This window comes from Pongo pygmaeus, chromosome 10 (assembly GCF_028885625.2).
Source record: "Pongo pygmaeus isolate AG05252 chromosome 10, NHGRI_mPonPyg2-v2.0_pri, whole genome shotgun sequence".
Classification (NCBI taxonomy): Eukaryota; Metazoa; Chordata; class Mammalia; order Primates; family Hominidae; genus Pongo; species Pongo pygmaeus.
This window is the reverse complement of record NC_072383.2, coordinates 18,774,725-18,795,440: the sequence shown is the minus strand read 5'-3', so window position 1 is coordinate 18,795,440 and position 20,716 is coordinate 18,774,725. Positions and strand designations below refer to the sequence as shown.

The 20,716-nt window shown below is 35.7% G+C and overlaps 1 protein-coding gene across 1 annotated transcript in view; it reads right to left on the bottom strand.

Moving 5' to 3' along the window:
* PIK3C2G (phosphatidylinositol-4-phosphate 3-kinase catalytic subunit type 2 gamma) overlaps positions 1-20,716 on the bottom strand; it is a 379,881-nt gene that overhangs the window by 353,287 nt on the left and 5,878 nt on the right. The window contains exons 3-4 of the mRNA XM_054443284.2: positions 17,617-17,774; positions 14,331-14,445 (exon numbers count right to left, since the gene is read on the bottom strand). Of these exons, the coding sequence (XP_054299259.1) occupies positions 14,331-14,445; positions 17,617-17,774 (273 nt within the window). The remainder of the gene's footprint in view (positions 1-14,330; positions 14,446-17,616; positions 17,775-20,716) is intronic.

The window sequence follows — 20,716 nt, the reverse complement described above, 5'->3', positions numbered from 1 at the left end:
ACAGTTCTGCCCTATCTAGTGCTACACCCCTGGTGCCCAACTACACTGCCCAGGTCCCTGGGGATCATGCCACCCTGTCTATGCCTGAACCACACCAGCAAAACATCAGATGGCCTGACAAAAGACCCACCAGGACCCAAGCATGCCAGGTGGGGATCTGGGGATTGAGCTACTCTGCCTACTGTTTCTGGTGCACATGAACACCATCAGGGAGCTGCAAAACAGGCCCAAAATGCCTGTCATCAATGCCCAAGCACTCTATCCAGAGCCTTGAGGGTCGCCCTGACCACCCATAACATTCTACACCTGTGAACACCATCATAGAGCCTGAGGACAAGCCTGAGTTGCATGGCACCACCACTACTGCTGAAACCCATTCATTCACACAAGCCACTGGGGGACTTAGGGATTGGCTTGCCCACCTTCTCACTGCCACTGCTAGCACCAGTGTACCAGTGTGAGCCTACTGGGAGCCTGAGTGTTGCTTCTTCTCTGCTACTTTCATTGCTGATTGTAGGCGCACTGCCAGGGGCCCCAAAACCTGCCTATCCACTCAGCTCTCTGCTGCCACTGCTGGCACCCAAGGAAGTCAACTGGGAGCCCAAGCATCAGTTCACCTGAACCTGCTAAATCCAGTGCCCACATAGGCTACCTAGGAGCCCAAAGACAGCCATGGTTGGTCCACCACTACCACACTGGGAGCTGAGGTTTAATTCACCCAGTATCCTTGTCCCTAGCAAAGCCTCACCACAGCCTGAACTGACAACTGTAGCCTAAGCCACTGAGGAAATTACAGAAATCACTGATGCTGATTACAGCTGAAGAAATCACAAGAAATCACTAGTGTATTCAAATAGAAAAAAAGCTAAAGTTCTGTACCCACCCACACTATAGATGTATCTATAGGAAAAATTCTTCCTCTATGAAAGCCTATCCAAAAAAATTGGAAGAAGTGACTATTACACTAATAGCATATATATTTTGTGTAAAGACATAAGAAATATAAAAAGCAAAGAAATATGACATACTCAAGAGAACAAAAAACTCTCCAGCCACCAATTCCAAAGAAAAGAAAGGATATGAGATAACTTTTTAAAATAATGATATGAAAAAAACTCAGTGAGATACAAGAGAACACAAGCAAACAGCACAAAAAAATCATAAAAACAATTCAGGATCTAAATAAGAGAGTAAACAAAGAGATACAAATAAGGAACAAACAAAAATTCTGGAACAAAAGGATTCAATGAATGAAATAAGAAATATAATAAAGAGCTTTAACAATAGACTAGATCAAGCAGAGAGAATTTTGGAACTTCATAATAGGTCTTTTGAAATAACCCAGTCAGACAAAAAAAAAAAAAGAAAGAAAAACAATTTTTTTAAAAATAAAGAAAGCCTATGTGACATATGGGACACCATAAAGCAAACAAATATTCACATTTTGGGTGTTCCATAAAGAGAGGAGATGGGCAAAGGCATAGCAGACCTATATAATAAAACAATAGCTGAAAACTTCCCGAGTTTTGCTAGGGATTTAGAAATCTATGTATAGGAAGTTCAAAAATCCCCAAATAGATTCAACCCAAAAAGGTCTTTTCCATTGCACACTGTAGCCAAACCGTCAAAAGTCAAGGACAGAGAGTATTATAAAAACAGCAAGGGAAAAGCATTGAGTCACATGGAAGGAAATCCCCATCAGCCTAACAGCAAATTTATCAGCAGAAACTTTACAGGCCATGTAAGAATGAGATGATATATTCAAAATGCTCAATGAAAGAAAAAAAGAAACCACTGTCAACCAAGAATACTCTACCCAGCTAAGTTATACTTGCCAAATGAAGGAGATATGAAATTGTTCCTTGGAAAGCAAAAACTGAGAGAATTCATCACCACTAGACCAGACTTACAAGAAATGCTTAAGGAAAGCCTACATCTGGAAATGAAAAAACAATATCTATCATCATGAAAGCACATGAAAGTATAAAACTTACTGTTAGAGCAGTCACAAAAATGAGAAAGAAAAAGAACTAAAATATTACCACTGCAGAAAACCACCAAATGGCAGTGCTAAATAATGAGGGAGAAAGAAAGGAACAAAAGATATACATAATTAGAAAACAATTAAGAAAATGACAGGAATAAGTCATCACCTATCAATTATAAGCTTGAATATAAAGAAATTAAATTACCCACTTAAAAGATACAAATTGGTGGAATGGATTTTAAAAAATGACCCAATTATACGCTGTCTACAAGAAACGTCACCTATAAAGACACATATAAACTGAAAGTGAAGGGATGTAAAGATATTCTGCATAAACAGAAACCAAAAGTAAGCAGAAGTAGCTATACTTATATCAGATAAAATAGACCTAAGTGAAAAACAATACAAAAGAGACAACTAAGGTTTGTCTTCAATAACAGTGGGATCAATTTAGCAAGAGCATATAACTATTCTCTTTATATGTGAAATAGTACATACATATTTATATGTATCCAATAAGCACATACAACTTATCAAGATTGATTCAGGCTGTAACAGAAAACCAGAACAGACCAATGATGAGTAATAAATAAGACTGAATCAGTAATAAAAAGTCTCTCAGCAAGGAAAAACTCAGGATGAGATGGCTTTATTGCTGAATTCTACCAAACTTATAAAGAAGAACTAACACAAATTATTTTCAAACGTCACAAAATTTGAAGAGGGAGGATTATTTTCCTAATTCATTATACAAAACCAGCATTACCCTGATACCAAAACCAGACAAAGCCACCACAAAAAATAAAACTACACATTAATGTCCTGATAATGAACATCAACACAAACATCCTGAAGAAAATATTGGCAAAGTGAATCCAACTATACATTAAAAAGATAGTACACCATGATCAAGTAAGATCCTAGGGATGCAAAGATGGTTCAACATATGCAAATCAATGTACATGATACATCGTGACCACAGAATGAAGAATAAAAACCAAATGTTCATCTCAATAGGTACAGAAAAAGTATCTGATAAAACTAAACATTCTTGATAATAAAAACTCTCAACAAACTAGGTATAAATATAACTTACCTCAACATAATAATATGACAAACCCACCATTAATATCAAACGGAATGAAGAAAAGCTGAAAGTTTTTTCTTTAAGAACTAGAACAAGACAAAGTTGCCTACCTTTACCACTCTTACTCAGCACAATAATGGAAGTCCTACACACAACAATTGGGCAAAATATATAAATAAAAAGCAGCCAAATTGGAAAAGAGAAAGTCAAGTTGTCCCTCTTTGCAGATGACAGGATCTCATATTTAGAAAAACCTGAAGATTCCACCAAAACACTCTGTAAACTGATAAATTAAATAAAGTTGCAGGATATCAAATCAACACACAAAAATTAATAACATTTTTTTGAACCAATAACTAACTGGAAAAAAATTAAGAAGGAAATCCCATTTACAACAGCTGCCACACACACTGAAAAACCCTGGAAGTAAACTTAACCAAAGGAGTAAAAGACCTCTGCGAGTAAAACTACAAATCTCTGATGAAAGAAATTGAATAGAACACAAATAAATGGAAATACATCCCATGCTCGTGTATCAGAAGAATTAACATTGTTTTGACCATACTACCCAATCTACAGATTCAAAGCAATTCTTATCAAATTACCAATAACATTCTTCACAGAAATAGAAAAAAAAGCCAAAAATTTGTATGGAAGTAAAAAAGAGCCCAAATAGTGAATGCAATCTTGAGCAAAAAGAACAGAGCTGCAGGCATCACACTACTTGCCTTCAAAATATATTACAAAGTTATCGTAACCAAAGTAAAATGATATTGATATGAAAACAAACACATAGGCTAATGGAACAGAGTAAAAAGACCCTAAAATAAATTCATTTATTTATAGCCTACTGATTTTTGACAAAGATGTTGAGAGCAAACTTTGGGGGAAAGAGACCCTCTTCAATAAATGGTGCTGAGAAATCCAAGTATTCATATGCAGAAGAATGAAACTAGTCTCCTATCTCTCACTGTATACAAAAATCAACTCAAAGTACATTAAAGGCTTCAACCTAAATCCGGAAATTATAGAACTTCTAGAAGAAAGCATAAGATAATTGCTCCAGAACATTGGTGTAGGCAAGTTTTTTATGGCTAATACCTCAAAAGCACAGGCAACAAAAACAAAAATACACAAATAGGACTATATTAAGCTAAAAACCTCCTTCATAGCAAACAAAACAATCAACAGAGACAATCTGTTGAATGGGAGAAAATATTTGCAAACTGTTAATCTAACGAGAACTACTATGCAGAATATAAAAGAAACTCAACAGCAAAAAAAAAAAAAAAAACACACACAAACAAACTAAAAACGAAAAAACAACTAATCCCGTTAAAAAGTGGGCAAGCAATCTGAATAGACTTTTCTCAAACGAAGACATACAAATGGCCAAGAAGTATAGAAAAAATGTTCAAATCACTAGTCATCAGAGCAATGCAAATCGAAACAACAATGAGATATTGTTTTACCCCCTTGTTAGAATGGCTGTTATAGCTGTGAGGAGAGCAGTGGTTCTCCCAGCACGGAGCTGGAGATCTAAGAACGGGCTGACTGCCTCCTCAAGTGGGTCCCTGACCCCTGACCCCCGAGCAGCCTAACTGGGAGGCACCCCCCAGCAGGGGCAGACTGACACCTCACACGGCCGGCCAGGTACTCCAACAGACCTGCAGCTGAGGGTTCTGTCTGTTAGAAGGAAAACTGACAGAAAGGACATCCACACCAAAAACCCATCTGTACATCACCATCATCAAAGACCAAAAGTAGATAAAACCACAAAGATGGGGAAAAAACAGAGCAGAAAAACTGGAAACTCTAAAAACCAGAGTACCTCTCCTCCTCCAAAGGAACGCAGTTCCTCACCAGCAACGGAACAAAGCTGGACGGAGAATGACTTTGACGAGCTGAGAGAAGAAGGCTTCAGACGATCAAATTACTCCGAGCTACGGGAGGATATTCAAACCAAAGGCAAAGAAGTTGAAAACTTTGAAAAAAATTTAGAAGAATGTATAACTAGAATAACCAATACAGAGAAGTGCTTAAAGGAGCTGATGGAGCTGAAAACCAAGGCTCGAGAACTACGTGAAGAATGCAGAAGCCTCAGGAGCTGATGCGATCAAATGGAAGAAAGGGTATCAGCCCTGGAAGATGAAATGAATGAAATGAAGCGAGAAGGGAAGTTTAGAGAAAAAAGAATAAAAAGAAACGAGCAAAGCCTCCAAGAAATGTGGGACTATGTGAAAAGACCAAATCTACGTCTGATTGGTGTACCTGAAAGTGACGGGGAGAATGGAAACAAGTTGGAAAACACTCTGCAGGATATTATCCAGGAGAACTTCCCCAATCTAGCAAGGCAGGCCAACATTCAGATTCAGGAAATACAGAGAACGCCACAAAGATACTCCTCGAGAAGAGCAACTCCAAGACACATAATTGTCGGATTCACCAAAGTTGAAATGAAGGAAAAAATGTTAAGGGCAGCCAGAGAGAAAGGTCGGGTTACCATCAAAGGGAAGCCCATCAGACTAACAGCGGATCTCTCGGCAGAAACCCTACAAGCCAGAAGAGAGTGGGGGCCAATATTCAACATTCTTAAAGAAAAGAATTTTCAACCCAGAATTTCATATCCAGCCAAACTAAGCTTCATAAGTGAAGGAGAAATAAAATACTTTACAGACAAGCAAATGCTGAGAGATTTTGTCACCACCAGGCCTGCCCTAAAAGAGCTCCTGAAGGAAGTGCTAAACATGGAAAGGCACCACCGGTACCAGCCACTGCAAAATCATACCGAAATGTAAAGACCATCGAGACTAGGAAGAGACTGCATCAACTAACGAGCAAAATATCCAGCTAACATCATAATGACAGGATCAAATTCACACATAACAATATTAACTTTAAATGTAAATGGACTAAATGCTCCAATTAAAAGACACAGACTGGCAAATTGGATAAAGACTCAAGACCCATCAGTGTGCTGTATTCAGGAAACCCATCTCACGTGCAGAGACACACATAGGCTCAAAATAAAAGGATGCAGGAAGATCTACCAAGCAAATGGAAAACAAAAAAAGGCAGGGGTTGCAATCCTAGTCTCTGATAAAACAGACTTTAAACCAACAAAGATCAAAAGAGACAAAGAAGGCCATTACATAATGGTAAAGGGATTAATTCAACAAGAAGAGCTAACTATCCTAAATATATATGCACCCAATACAGGAGCACCCAGATTCATAAAGCAAGTCCTGAGTGACCTACAAAGAGACTTAGACTCCCACACATTAATAATGGGAGACTTTAACACCCCACTATCAACATTAGACAGATCAACGAGACAGAAAGTCAACAAGGATACCCAGGAATTGAACTCAGCTCTGCACCAAGCCGACCTAATAGACATCTACAGAACTCTCCACCCCAAATCAACAGAATATACATTTTTTTCAGCACCACACCACACCTATTCCAAAATTGACCATATACTTGGAAGTAAAGCTCTCCTCAATAAATGTAAAAGAACAGAAATTGTAACAAACTGTCTCTCAGATCACAGTGCAATCAAGCTAGAACTCAGGATTAAGAATCTCACTCAAAACCGCTCAACTACATGGAAACTGAACAACCTGCTCCTGAATGACTACTGGGTACATAACGAAATGAAGGCAGAAATAAAGATGTTCTTTGAAACCAACGAGAACCAAGACACAACATACCAGAATCTCTGGGATGCATTCAAAGCAGTGTGTAGAGGGAAATTTATAGCACTAAATGCCCACAAGAGAAAGCAGGAAAGATCCAAAATTGACACCCTAACATCACAATTAAAAGAACTAGAGAAGCAAGAGCAAACACATTCAAAAGCTAGCAGAAGGCAAGAAATAACTAAAATCAGAGCAGAACTGAAGGAAATAGAGACACAAAAAACCCTTCAAAAAATAAATGAATCCAGGAGCTGGTTTTTTGAAAGGATCAACAAAATTGATAGACCGCTAGCAAGATTAATAAAGAAAAAAAGAGAGAAGAATCAAATAGATGCAATAAAAAATGATAAAGGGGATATCACCACCGATCCCACAGAAATACAAACTACCATCAGAGAATATTACAAACACCTCTATGCAAATAAACTAGAAAATCTAGAAGAAATGGATAAATTCCTCAACACATACACCCTCCCAAGACTAAACCAGGAAGAAGTTGAATCTCTGAATAGACCAATAACAGGAGCTGAAATTGTGGCAATAATCAATAGCTTACCAACCAAAAAAAGTCCAGGACCAGATGGGTTCACAGCCGAATTCTACCAGAGGTACAAGGATGAGCTGGTACCATTCCTTCTGAAACTATTCCAATCAATAGAAAAAGAGGGAATCCTCCCTAACTCATTTTATGAGGCCAGCATCATCCTGATACCAAAGCCTGGCAGAGACACAACAAAAAAAGAGAATTTTAGACCAATATCCTTGATGAACATTGATGCAAAAATCCTCAATAAAATACTGGCAAACAGAATCCAGCAGCACATCCAAAAGCTTATCCACCATGATCAAGTGGGCTTCATCCCTGGGATGCAAGGCTGGTTCAATATACGCAAATCAATAAATGTAATCCAGCATATAAACAGAACCAAAATCAAAAACCACATGATTATCTCAATAGATGCAGAAAAGGCCTTTGACAAAATTCAACAACTCTTCATGCTAAAAACTCTCAATAAATTGGGAATTGATGGGACGTATCTCAAAATAATAAGAGCTATTTATGACAAACCCACAGCCAATATCATACTGAATGGGCAAAAACTGGAAGCATTCCCTTTGAAAACTGCCACAAGACAGGGATGCCCTCTCTCACCACTTCTATTCAACATAGTGTTGGAAGTTCTGGCCAGGGCAATTAGGCAGGAGAAGGAAATCAAGGGTATTCAATTAGGAAAAGAGGAAGTCAAATTGTCCCTGTTTGCAGATGACATGATAGTATATCTAGAAAACCCCATTGTCTCAGCCCAAAATCTCCTTAAGCTGATAAGCAACTTCAGCAAAGTCTCAGGATACAAAATCAATGTGCAAAAATCACAAGCATTCTTATACATCAATAACAGACAGACAGAGAGCCAAATCATGAGTGAACTCCCATTCACAATTGCTTCAAAGAGAATAAAATACCTAGGTATCCAGCTTACAAGGGATGTGAAAGACCTCTTCAAGGAGAACTACAAACCACTGCTCAAGGAAATAAAAGAGGATACAAACAAATGGAAGAACATTCCATGCTCATGGGTAGGAAGAATCAATATCATGAAAATGGCCATCCTTCCCAAGGTAATTTACAGATTCAATGCCATCCCCATCAAGCTACCAATGACTTTCTTCACAGAATTGGAAAAAACTACTTTAAAGTTCATATGGAACCAAAAAAGAGCCCGCATCGCCAAGTCAATCCTAAGCCAAAAGAACAAAGCTGGAGGCATCACACTACCTGACTTCAAACTATACTACAAGGCTACAGTAACCAAAACAGCATGGTACTGGTACCAAAACAGAGATATAGATCAATGGAACAGAACAGAGCCGTCAGAAATAATGCCACATATCTACAACCATCTGATCTTTGACAAACCTGACAAAAACAAGAAATGGGGAAAGGATTCCCTATTTAATAAATGGTGCTGGGAAAACTGGCTAGCCATATGTAGAAAGCTGAAACTGGATCCCTTCCTTACACCTTATACAAAAATCAATTCAAGATGGATTAAAGACTTAAATGTTAGACCTAAAACCATAAAAACCCTAGAAGAAAACCTAGGCATTACCATTCAGGACATAGGCATGGGCAAGGACTTCATGTCTAAAACACCAAAAGCAATGGCAACAAAAGCCAAAATTGACAAATGGGATCTAATTAAACTAAAGAGCTTCTGCACAGCAAAAGAAACTACCATCAGAGTGAACAGGCAACCTACAAAATGGGAGAAAATTTTCGCAACCTACTCATCTGACAAAGGGCTAATATCCAGAATCTACAATGAACTCCAACAAATTTACAAGAAAAAAACAAACAACCCCATCAAAAAGTGGGCGAAGGACATGAACAGACACTTCTCAAAAGAAGACATTTATGCAGCCAAAAAACACATGAAAAAATGCTCACCATCACTGGCCATCAGAGAAATGCAAATCAAAACCACAATGAGATACCATCTCACACCAGTTAGAATGGCAATCATTAAAAAGTCAGGAAACAACAGGTGCTGGAGAGGATGTGGAGAAATAGGAACACTTTTACACTGTTGGTGGGATTGTAGACTAGTTCAACCCTTGTGGAAGTCAGTGTGGCGATTCCTCAGGGATCTAGAACTAGAAATTCCATTCGACCCAGCCATCCCATTACTGGGTATATACCCAAAGGACTATAAATCATGCTGCTATAAAGACACATGCAGACGTATGTTTATTGCCGCATTATTCACAATAGCAAAGACTTGGAACCAACCCAAATGTCCAACAATGATAGACTGGATTAAGAACATGTGGCACATATACACCATGGAATACTATGCAGCCATAAAAAATGATGAGTTCACGTCCTTTGTAGGGACATGGATGAAATTGGAAATCATCATTCTCAGTAAACTATCGCAAGAACAAAAAACCAAACACCGCATATTCTCACTCATAGGTGGGAATTGAACAATGAGAACACATGGACACAGGAAGGGGAACATCACACTTCGGGTACTGTTGTGGGGTGGGGGGAGGGGGGAGGGATAGCATTGAGAGATATACCTAATGCTAGATGACGAGTTGGTGGGTGCAGCGCACCAGCATGGCACACGTATACATATGTAACTTACCTGCAGATTGCACACATGTACCATAAAGTCTAAAGTATAATAATAATAATAATAATAATAATAATAAAGAAACTTAAAAAAAAAAAAGAATGGCTGTTATAAAAATAAGTAAATAAATAACAAATGCTGGCAAGGATGCAGAGAAAAGGGAGCTCTTATACACTGTTGGTGGGAATGTAAATTACTACAACCATTATGGAAAACAGTATGGAGATTTTGCAAAAGACTAAAAATAGAACTACCATGCAATGCAGGAATCCTACTTATGGGTATTTATCCAAAAGAAAGGAAATTAGTATACCAAAGGGATACCTGCACCTCCATGTTTATTGAAATACTATTCACATTAGCCAAGATACAGAATCAACCTAAGTATTCATCAATGAATGAAGAAAGAAAGAAAATGTGGTATACATACACAATGGAATACTGTTCAGTTATTTAAAAAAGAATGAAATGCTGTCATTTGCAGCAACATGGATGGAACTAGAGGCCATTATGTTAAGTAAAACAAGCCAAAATATTCTATATTCTTACTCATATGTGGGAACTAAAAATGGTTATCTCACGGAGTTAGAGTGTAGAATGATAGTTATAAGAGGCTGGGAAGGGTATGGGATGGGGAGAGGATGAAGAGAGGTGGGTTAATACGTATAAACATATACTTAGATAGAATGAATTAGTTCCAGTGTTTGGCAGCACAGTAGTTTGACTACAGTTAACAACAATTTATTGTATATTCAAAAAAGCTAGAAGAGAAGATTTGAAATGTCACTACTACAAAGAAATGACAGATGTTCGAGGTGGTGGATATTCTAAATATCCTGACTTGATCCTTATACATTCTATGTAGATATTCAAATATCACATGTACCTCATGAATATTTACAATGTATCAATAAGAAAATATATCACACAAAGAAACCACAGCTGTAGAGAAAAAAAAAAACAACAGGAGTGGTTTTTTGGTTAGGATTGAGAAACAGAAAAACCTGCGCTCCTAGTAAAGATTTGGCTAGAGAGTAATAAGAGAAAAAATTATGAAGAAGCATTATACTTCATATATTATCAATATATTTATGAAGAAAAATACTCATGTGAGACGGTTACAAGTATAGGTGAAGCTACAATTGTTACTCCCTGTCAAAAAGAGAGATGCAGGGACAGTGTAGGAAATAGTTTCATTTTCTAGGACCTCATATCTGTGCTACATTCAATAGGAAAGAAAAGATATAGATCCTGTCCTTGAGCTCACTGGAAAAGCTGACTGGGATCAAGCTATTGGACAAGAGCATGGAAAATGGGATTATCAAGGACTCCTTGCTCCATGGTAATTAAACTGGGAGTTGAAGAACAGGAACATGATGAAAGATTTTAATATTTTTTGAATGAAGCAGATGATTTCTTTTCTTCTATTATTTCTCATATTGCTGACAATTTTGCATCAAGCTTCCATGAACATATGACAAAATTGATAGTTCATGTTCTGATTCTTTAATTTGCTCTGTGTTCATTATATATTGTATTATTTAAAATCAGACAGGGAGAGTGAGAGTAAGAAAGTGAGAGAGAGAGAAAATGAAAGTGGGAATAAGAATGAGTGAGTCGGGATATTTTAATTGAGAGAAAAGCTTTTATGATACTAAATTAAAATGAATGTTAAATAACTTGCAAAAATAGTATAGTTGATACATGAAAAGGGAAATTTTGATTTGCTAGGAAAATTATCTTTTTAATTTTGCAATAGTTACAAGGTATAAACGTCTTTATTACTTTGTTGATTAGATCTAGTTTTTATACCATGTATTGTTCTGGAAAAGAGGATAATTTTTGGAGAGTTAAGTTCTTAAGTCATTACCATTCTTGGCTTCTAATATCTCACTACTTGAAATGTGGACTGTAGACCGGCAGCATAGGCATCACCAGATGCTTGTTAGAAATGGACAGCCTCAGGCCTCACCCAGACGAACTGAAATCAGAATTCTTTTTCTAACAAGATCCTCAGGTGACACTTTAAAGTTTGAGAACACTGTGTTAATATCAGAATAATTTTGAAATTTCTATATGTATTATATGGGTTCATAGTCATATTTGTTTACATTTCCCCTTTTTCAGGATTTTATGTAATACTTCACTAACCCTGAGAAATACAGGGTCTTAACTAATATAGCAATATAACACTGCTATGTTTGTTGTCATATGTTTCTTGATCTATTTGACCATTATTTTGAAGTATTATCAGAAAATTAGCATTTTCCCCAGCCGAATACTCCAAATGAAGTGTAATTCTATGAGTTTTAGAGTCTAAATTTTTACTTATTGCACTGTTAACTTATTACATGCTACCTGTGTTCTCTGTATAAAGAAGAACTTTATGAACAGATTTCCAAGTCTTTAAGGACATATTTTTTAGACAAATCACACAGGAATACACTAAAAGTAATATTTGAATGACTAATATATATTCCTTTAGATACTAGAAAGAGCAGTAATAAATATTCTGCACATTAAAATAAGTTCTATCAATACAAGTAGGCTATTACTCTTAAAGAATATGCAAATCCTTGACATACACAAATGTTTCAATGTCCATTAGGGAATAAATGACTATATTTAACATATATTAATATTTGGCAACTTTCCTATCTTAATAAAACCCAATTAAATACATTTTAATATGATTAAATGACTATGAAAACATTAACGTGTACATTTATTAAAATATTGAGCCATCTACTTATGAATAATTTACCTATTTAAAACAGTGATTAAATCAAGGTGTGTAAATTTTCTCCACATTATACTTTTCCAAATTTCTGTCTCTTTAATACAATTGCTTTCTGGATGATATTTTCTACTGCTAAAACTTCATGCAAATATTTGACAATGTTTTGCTCTTTGGATCTAATGTTTTGGCATCAAGAAAAGTCCAGATGTACATTTGGAAAACTACACATTCAAAAGATGAGTTTTTATTTATTTATTTATTTACTTACTTACTTATTATTATTATACTTTAGGTTTTAGGGTACATGTACGCAATGTGCAGGTTAGTTACATATGTATACATGTGCCATGCAAAAGATGAGTTTTAATGAGTATTCAATATAAGGTTAAATTTACTAAAATACTTTCCTGTGCTCATTGGATTTACTGTCAAAATTGTATGTTGGGAGAAGGTAGCAGACTAGTAACTGAGTGTGTTAATAAGTTCAAATAAAAAGGGAAAAGGGAATATCCGTGAGCTTAGTGCAACAAAACATGTAATTTCATATAAATATTTATTATTTTGTTTATTATGTATAATTATTTATTATAAAATAATTATAAAAATGTTATTGAAATATTTTAATACGATATATTTTGTTATTAAAATAATAAATAATAATAAAATATTATTTTTCCCACAAAAAGGAAAATAATTAAAGGCCATTCACTGTTAACACTGCACAATAAAGAACTGGATTTACTAATAAGAATATCATCAAATTTATCAAACTTCCCAAAAGATAATTTCAAACACATTCATGATGGAATAATAATGACAGTGACAATGAGAATTTCAAAGGAAATACATTTCTACTTCCATGAGATGGTTTTCAATCTTTAGATACTTGTAGAGATGCAAAGGGGATATATAAATAGGAATCTACTGTATTAAACGTTTTAGTCTTTAATACTTCACTATTTAGAATAACTATGCAATGCCAGCAGAGAAATATTTATTTTCTTAAAGCTGTATTATTTGTTCAAGACTGGTCTGTAGGAATTTCAGGCAAATGGTTATTTTGGTAAACTAAAAGATGATTTTTTTTATCAAATAAGTATTTGAAGTTGGTATACTGAGGACGGGCTTTTCCAATTGTTTTTAATGACTGCCTCAATAAAGAAATGGTGTTTACTCTTCCATAAAAAGTAAGTTATAATGCTTACACTTAAGGCCCCTGTGATTTTAAAAAAAAAAGATCAGTATTTAATCGACATGCAAGTATTATTCTAACCAAAAAATTACTTATCACCAAAGAATTTATTTACTTAGCTGTGATCGGTTCTAATAAGCTTTATTACAGGTATGAGCAACTTGTCCTAGTTTGGAACTTTACTGGTTTTAAAACTGAAATTCCCACATCCTGAGGGCTACTTCCAAGCAAACTGAGATGGTTGGTCACCCTAGTCACAGGTCATTTAAATATTTGTTTTCATAAATAGTCATAATATAAAATCAAGAATAAGATTGTTAATATGATTTAGAAAATTTCAAATTCACTGCAAAGGGGGTAAAATTGATTTAATTATATAAGACTATAATGTTTGTGTAAAGTCTGTTTAAAACAAAACTGTAAACAAGTGGTAACTTCATATTTACAGATTATAATACAACCAAAATTTTATAAAATACTTACTTTTGTAAAAATTCTTCAGAGCCACATACACTTAGAATATGATCTTTGGGGAGTAGCTGGTCATTTGTACAAAAACGCAGAATTTCTGCAATTAGGTCTTTGACAAGATAATTAGCTAAAGAAAAAGAGGAATAATAAAAGTCAATAAAAGTGTATCATATACTGACTAGGAAAAGTTTTTGAGCACAAAATATGACCAACACATTATGAAGGATTGTAACTGTCTAGCTTCTTCAAGGGGAATTAAATTGGGATTCATCTCACTTATCAGGCTGGTTAGATTTAAAGATATTTGGGGAAAATGTTGTTTGCAATTACTTTGATCAGTTCTGCTCTCATGTGATATAACAAAGCTAGGTATTGTGTTTCTCATGTTAAAGCCCTTGGTACACTGTAGTTCTGCATAAAAATCTACTGCAGTTTCTCTTAGGGACTTGGGAAATACAGTCAGGAACTTGGGTATAGCCAGGCAAAAGTTCCAGGGGGTGTTTGATTCTTTCCATTTTCAACGTAAGTGAGACATATTGCTCCTTCTAAGGATATCAGCAAGATAAAAGATTCTGAATTAACTGCAATAAATATTTTCAGGGCATTTATACCAGTTAATATTCATATTCATGCCATGACATTAAGACAATTCTGTGATCATTAAGATGTTCTTATCAATGTTGTGTCACTGAGACATGGAAATAATATAGATTTTTCATTTTTTAGTTGATTTATGTAAACAAGTTATTTCGCTTTTTTGACCTAGTTTCTTCATCTGTTAAATAGGGTTTATAATAGCACAGTTTATTTTCTTCAAGAATCTGGTGCGAAGCTATCATAAAAAAAATAGACAAATGTGGTCAGTAAATTTAAAAGTGTTATGCAGGTTATATTCACTCTGGGATATAATGTTAGTATTAATATTAATAACAGCTATATTTTACTGAGCAATTACTCTATTAAGTGCTTTACATGTCATTTCTTGATTACTGTACCTATTATATAGGTATTATATCCCAAGTTTCAAAGATGAATGGACTGATTTTCAGGGAAGCTATGCAATTTTGTAGAGATTACACAGTTAGTGTTAAGTGTCACACTTAAACAATATCTGTTTACTCCAAGGCCTGTGCCCTTCATGACTGTAAGTCTCCACAGTTGGTTGTTCTCTAGACTCTAAACAAGATCTGTCAGACTCCAAATCCACCGTTGGTTCTTCTTCCTTTCCCATGTAGTAATTACTCAAGGTTCTAGCTTGAACAGCTATATTATAGAAACTTTAATGAATATCTACTCTCTCTCTTCAGCTTTTCCTTTCGAACTCAAAATGTAGACATGCTATAGGGTAAAGTCATTTGTCTTGTCATGTTCACATATCATAATCCCCCCTATTAAGCTCTTACATGAACATGCTATCTAACAGTGGCCAGCAACTGAAAACAACATGACCCAACCTGTGGTCTTTCTGATTGGATCAAGGTGCAGCATCATTGATCTTGGCCGAATAATCAGAATCTGGCTTTTAGGAACTGGGAGTTGGATCCCATAGATAGTGAACTGTCTGTAGATAGCTAGCCTAGTAGCTTGGCTTCCCACTTGTTTTGGATAAGCAAAGGAAATGAGTGACCAGAGAGTGAGAGGAATATGAGAAGCAATTATATGAAATGAAATGAGATGCATACAGGAATTTTGGGCTGCTTGGTTATTTGTGTTTTTCATATATTCCTAATTGTTTGCTGAAATTCATACACTTGAATTCTATAATAAATCCATATATATATATTTGAGATGGAGTTTTGCTCTTGTTGCCCAGGCTGGAGCGCAATGGCGCGATCTCGGCTGGCCGCAACCTCCGCCTCCCGGATTCAAGCGATTCTCCTGCCTCAGCCTCAGGAGTAGCTGGGATTACAGGCATGCGCCATCACGCCCGGCTAATTTTTTGTATTTTTAGTAGAGACGGGGTTTCTCCACGTTGGTCAGGCTGATCTCCAACTCCCCACCTCAGGGGATCCGCCTGCCTCGCCCTCCCAAAGTGCTGGGATTACAGGTGTGAACCACTGTGCCCAGCCCCTATATTCTTTAAAACAATTTTTTTTTTTTTTGCTTAAGCTAGCAGGAATTGGTTTCTTTTCGTTTCCAACGAAGAGGGTCTTAACTAATATTCCAATATAACACTGCTATGATTGTAGTCATCTGCATTAGCTCAGAACCTTGAATAGAGTAAGAAAGAAGCACAATAATAACAATAACTAAAAAATAAAAGAAAATATTTAATGGATCATTACGTGTCAGGAAATAGTTTCTTGTTGATATGCAGAAACTCAATAGCAATCTAAATGTTTAAAGAGCTAATACTGTTTTGCAAAATAGTGGACTATAACAATGAAGTAGGATACTAAATAACTTTACAGATATTCTAAAACTTTAGAAGAGTAAAAATCCAGGCCGGGAGCGGTGGCTCAAGCCTGTAATCCCAGCACTTTGGGAGGCCGAGGCGGGCGGATCACAAGGTCAGGAGATCAAGACCATCCTGGCTAACACGGTGAAACCCCGTCTCTACTAAAAATACAAAAAATTAGCCGGGTGCGGTGGCAGGCGCCTGTAGTCCCAGCTGCTCGGGAGGCTGAGGCAGGAGAATGGTGTGAACCCGGGAGGCGGAGCTTGCAGTGAGCCGAGATCGCACCACTGCACTCTAACCTGGGCGACAGAGCAAGACTCAGTCTCAAAAAAAAAAAGAAAAAGAAAGAAAAGTAAAAATCCTCAGGCGAATTTGATAAAATATAAATTCCTGGGTTTCACCCCCAGAGACTGAATCAATAGGCTTGCTAATTCTGATGGAGGTATGTTATACCGTGCTACTAGAGTCCTCATTATGGAAATAGAGATTCTGTGTAACAATGCGCCTATTCTACCTCACCATTTATTCATATTTCAAGAAAATATTTGTTCCTAATAGATAGAAGCAGCCATTTTTACTTTAATACCATCTTTATCTAGAATCTTTTTGAAATTCATTTTTTAATATATTAAAAACTTGCTATACTTGCTATTAAGCATTTTATAGCAGGAAGATAAAATATTGTCGGGTGAGCTATGTGAAGATACTTCTTGAAGAAAATAGTTTTGCTTTCCTCCCTTAAATATTAACAAAATGCTCCCTGATGTTTTCTTCTTATTTCACTTCAGGGAAAAACAGTAGCTAATATTATTTTTTAATAATTTCAGACTTTGAATTCAAGGCTACGTAGCCAATACCAGCTTTGTATAGCTTTGTAGACTTATTTGCAAGGTTGCTTACCACATGGCATAAAATGAAGAGGTTGTGTTGAGTTATCAATAAAAATATGTATATTAAACTTGGTCTTAGAAAAGAGTTGATACGGAAATGCTGTAGTAGTGCTCCAGATCTTCCCAGAATTGAAATTAACATCAGCTGCATGATATCTTTCTCTGATTCTGAAACACATATGTTAAGAAAAATACTTAGGACAAGACCTGCAAGACACAGTTTAAAACATATTGCCCACAATGTAATTTTAAGAAACTTCATGTAGTGTTTTGCTATAAACGACTTAAAAGATGAAAGCAATCAGTAATTGATTTGTGATGCAGTGCATTTAGCTAGTCCAGATTGGTAGAGATTGCAATTATACCAAAAACAAGTGTAAAGGACTGTTCTTTAGGCTTTCCCAGGAGCATCTCATTTGAAATAATTAAGAATTCATTGTCATAACATGAAACGTGAGGATTCACGCTGAATATTATTACTTGCTTCATTTACATTGCTTTTGATGTCAGAGTTCTTCCTCTTGGATTTCTTTCATGCCTAATTTTGTCAAGCTGCAAGTCATTCATTTTGATTTAGAAATTTTGGCAAATAAATTCTCTTGTTCTTGTCAAGTTTGTAAACACTATTCTTGTCTCTCCATTTTCTTTAAAATTTTTGGATACTACACAACTACTTGAATTTTACACAAATATTGGAGCCTAAAAGTAATTCTTATATTCTGAACAATTACACATAAATGAGTCAAAGAATTGCAAAAACAGTTTATCCTTGGAGTCAGAAGCCTTGCCTTTGAATCCTGGCAGTTTCATTTAGTAACGTTATGGCCAGAGGCAAGTTATTTGACCAGTTTTTTTGCACAAGCGAAGATATTAATATCTACCTCAAAGGTTTACTGAGGTAGATATTAATATCTACCTCAAAGGTTTTCTATTACGATAGAAAAGATGTGTAAAAGATTTACAGATTATAAAGCAATATATACATGTAAAGTATAATTGTCATTATATGTTACCATAGCTTGATTCAGGGATCAATGTTTTATGCCCACATGTAGAATATAACATGAAGATATTTTCAAGTAGATATTTAAAATGTTTCTGAGGGTGAATATGAAATCTTGTTTTTTTTTAATGTTAACTATGCTGACATCTAAACTTCATGGTTCTCTTCCTAAATTGCAGAAACTGCAGTTAATTTTGCACAAACCTAATAGCTATTTGTGTAGCACTAAAGCTTTATTCCATGGAAACATCTCCTCCATCAGGGGCCTGGCAAATGGGTAAGTAAATACACATTCACCCAATGGCCTGGCATGCATCTGTATCCACTCGTGTTCTGGATCCCATCCCCTTAGTTTCTGATTCAGTAGATCTGTGGAGAGTCCCCCAAACTTGTCCTACTAACAATTTCCCAAGTAAGCTCCTGCTGTTGCTGCTCTGGAACTGCAGTTTGAGAGCCACTGCTCAGAATAAGGACGTGGGCCACTCTCCATTGTTATACTGTACCATAAAGGTCTAGAGTCCAGTTAGGGATTGAGGAGCCTTATGAATTAGCATTTATCGTATAATAAGACACTTCTCAAAGCGTCCATGATTTCAGCTTCTACCATTTAAAAAAATTAAATTTAAAATACAGATTCGTGATTCATTCTCTCCTAAACCTTTGCTGAGCATCTACCATGGGCCAGAAACTTCTTTCATATGTTATGGCATGTTATCATATTTGTTACAAGAATCTGGCATATTTTTTTGAAAGATGTGGCTTTAAAGTATGTTACAATGAGAAATCAAAGTTTTGGAGAACCTCTTTTGAAACAGCTCTCAAATTCCATTTGATCTTCTTTTGAATTAAGGGTGCTTGCCACATAGTAGGTCCTCAAACATACTTATTTTTTAGTAAATATCCTGTTGTGTACAAAATAATTATGCATGTATACATTTAATCATTTTATAAATATTTGCCAACAAACAAATTATTGAAAACAAGGAAAGAGTGTGTGGATATAACTTATGGCTTATTTTCACTACTCTAAAATTATTGTTTGGTGTATGTTTTAGTTTTCATGACTATTATGAAATAAACTATTTAGAAAAATTATATTAAAGAGCTTGGAAAATGCACTATAAGTCACTGGAAGATCATCACATAAAGTATTTTGATGTCACTACTGTATCCACAAAAATATTTCATCTAAGAATATGAAATTGTGTTTTAAAAAAGAGAGTTGCTGGAGGAGCTAATAATGTGGTCTGTGAGTAGAATTATTCAGAAGAGTGCTGTCTTAAAGTACTAAAAGAGTTCTTTGCCATGCTTAGAAGGTAAAATAAAAATTAACCATATTTTAGACTTAAAGTAGCAAGTTTCTAGCTATGCTTAGCATATTGTCACAGCGAGTAGCTTATTCCTGAAAGAATAAATGTTGATAACATTAAAGACCCTAAATTAGGAATCCTAAGTACTATTTAAATTTTTTTTCACATAAACTAGAGCAAGAAATTAATTAAAGATTGAATTTTTGTGAACTTGAGGTGATTTGTTTTGTATCTTTGTGTGTAAGCCTTTCAATCCTTCTTATGGTTATAGGTTTTATGAGGCAGGGACCTTGCTTTTTTGTTTACTTGTTTATTTTAAATTTGAGTATCTCTCATGCATGAGCTTGTTATTAGACAATGATACAGACTTTAAATGAATGATTAAATAAATGATTCAAACATTTAATTTCAAATAATCATTTGGTAGAAAGTGAAAGCTTATAAAAATGTATAGTTATTATATTTCAAACAATAGCCGAAACTGAGTTAAAACTAAAGAATTAAAATATGAATGCATTAGTTTTTCTTCCCTTTTTTTTGAGATGGAGTTTCCCTCTTGTCACCCAGGCTAGAGTGCAATGGCATGACCTCAGCTCACTGCAATCTCCACCTCCCAGGTCCAAGTGATTCTTCTGCCTCAGCCTCCCGAGTAGCTGGAATTACAGGCGCCTGCCAAGATACCTGGCTAATTTTTGTATTTTTAGTAGAGACGAGGTTTCACCACGTTGCCCAGGCTGGTCTTGAACTCCTGGCCTCAAGTGATCCACCCACCTCGGCCTCCCAAAGTGCTGGGATTA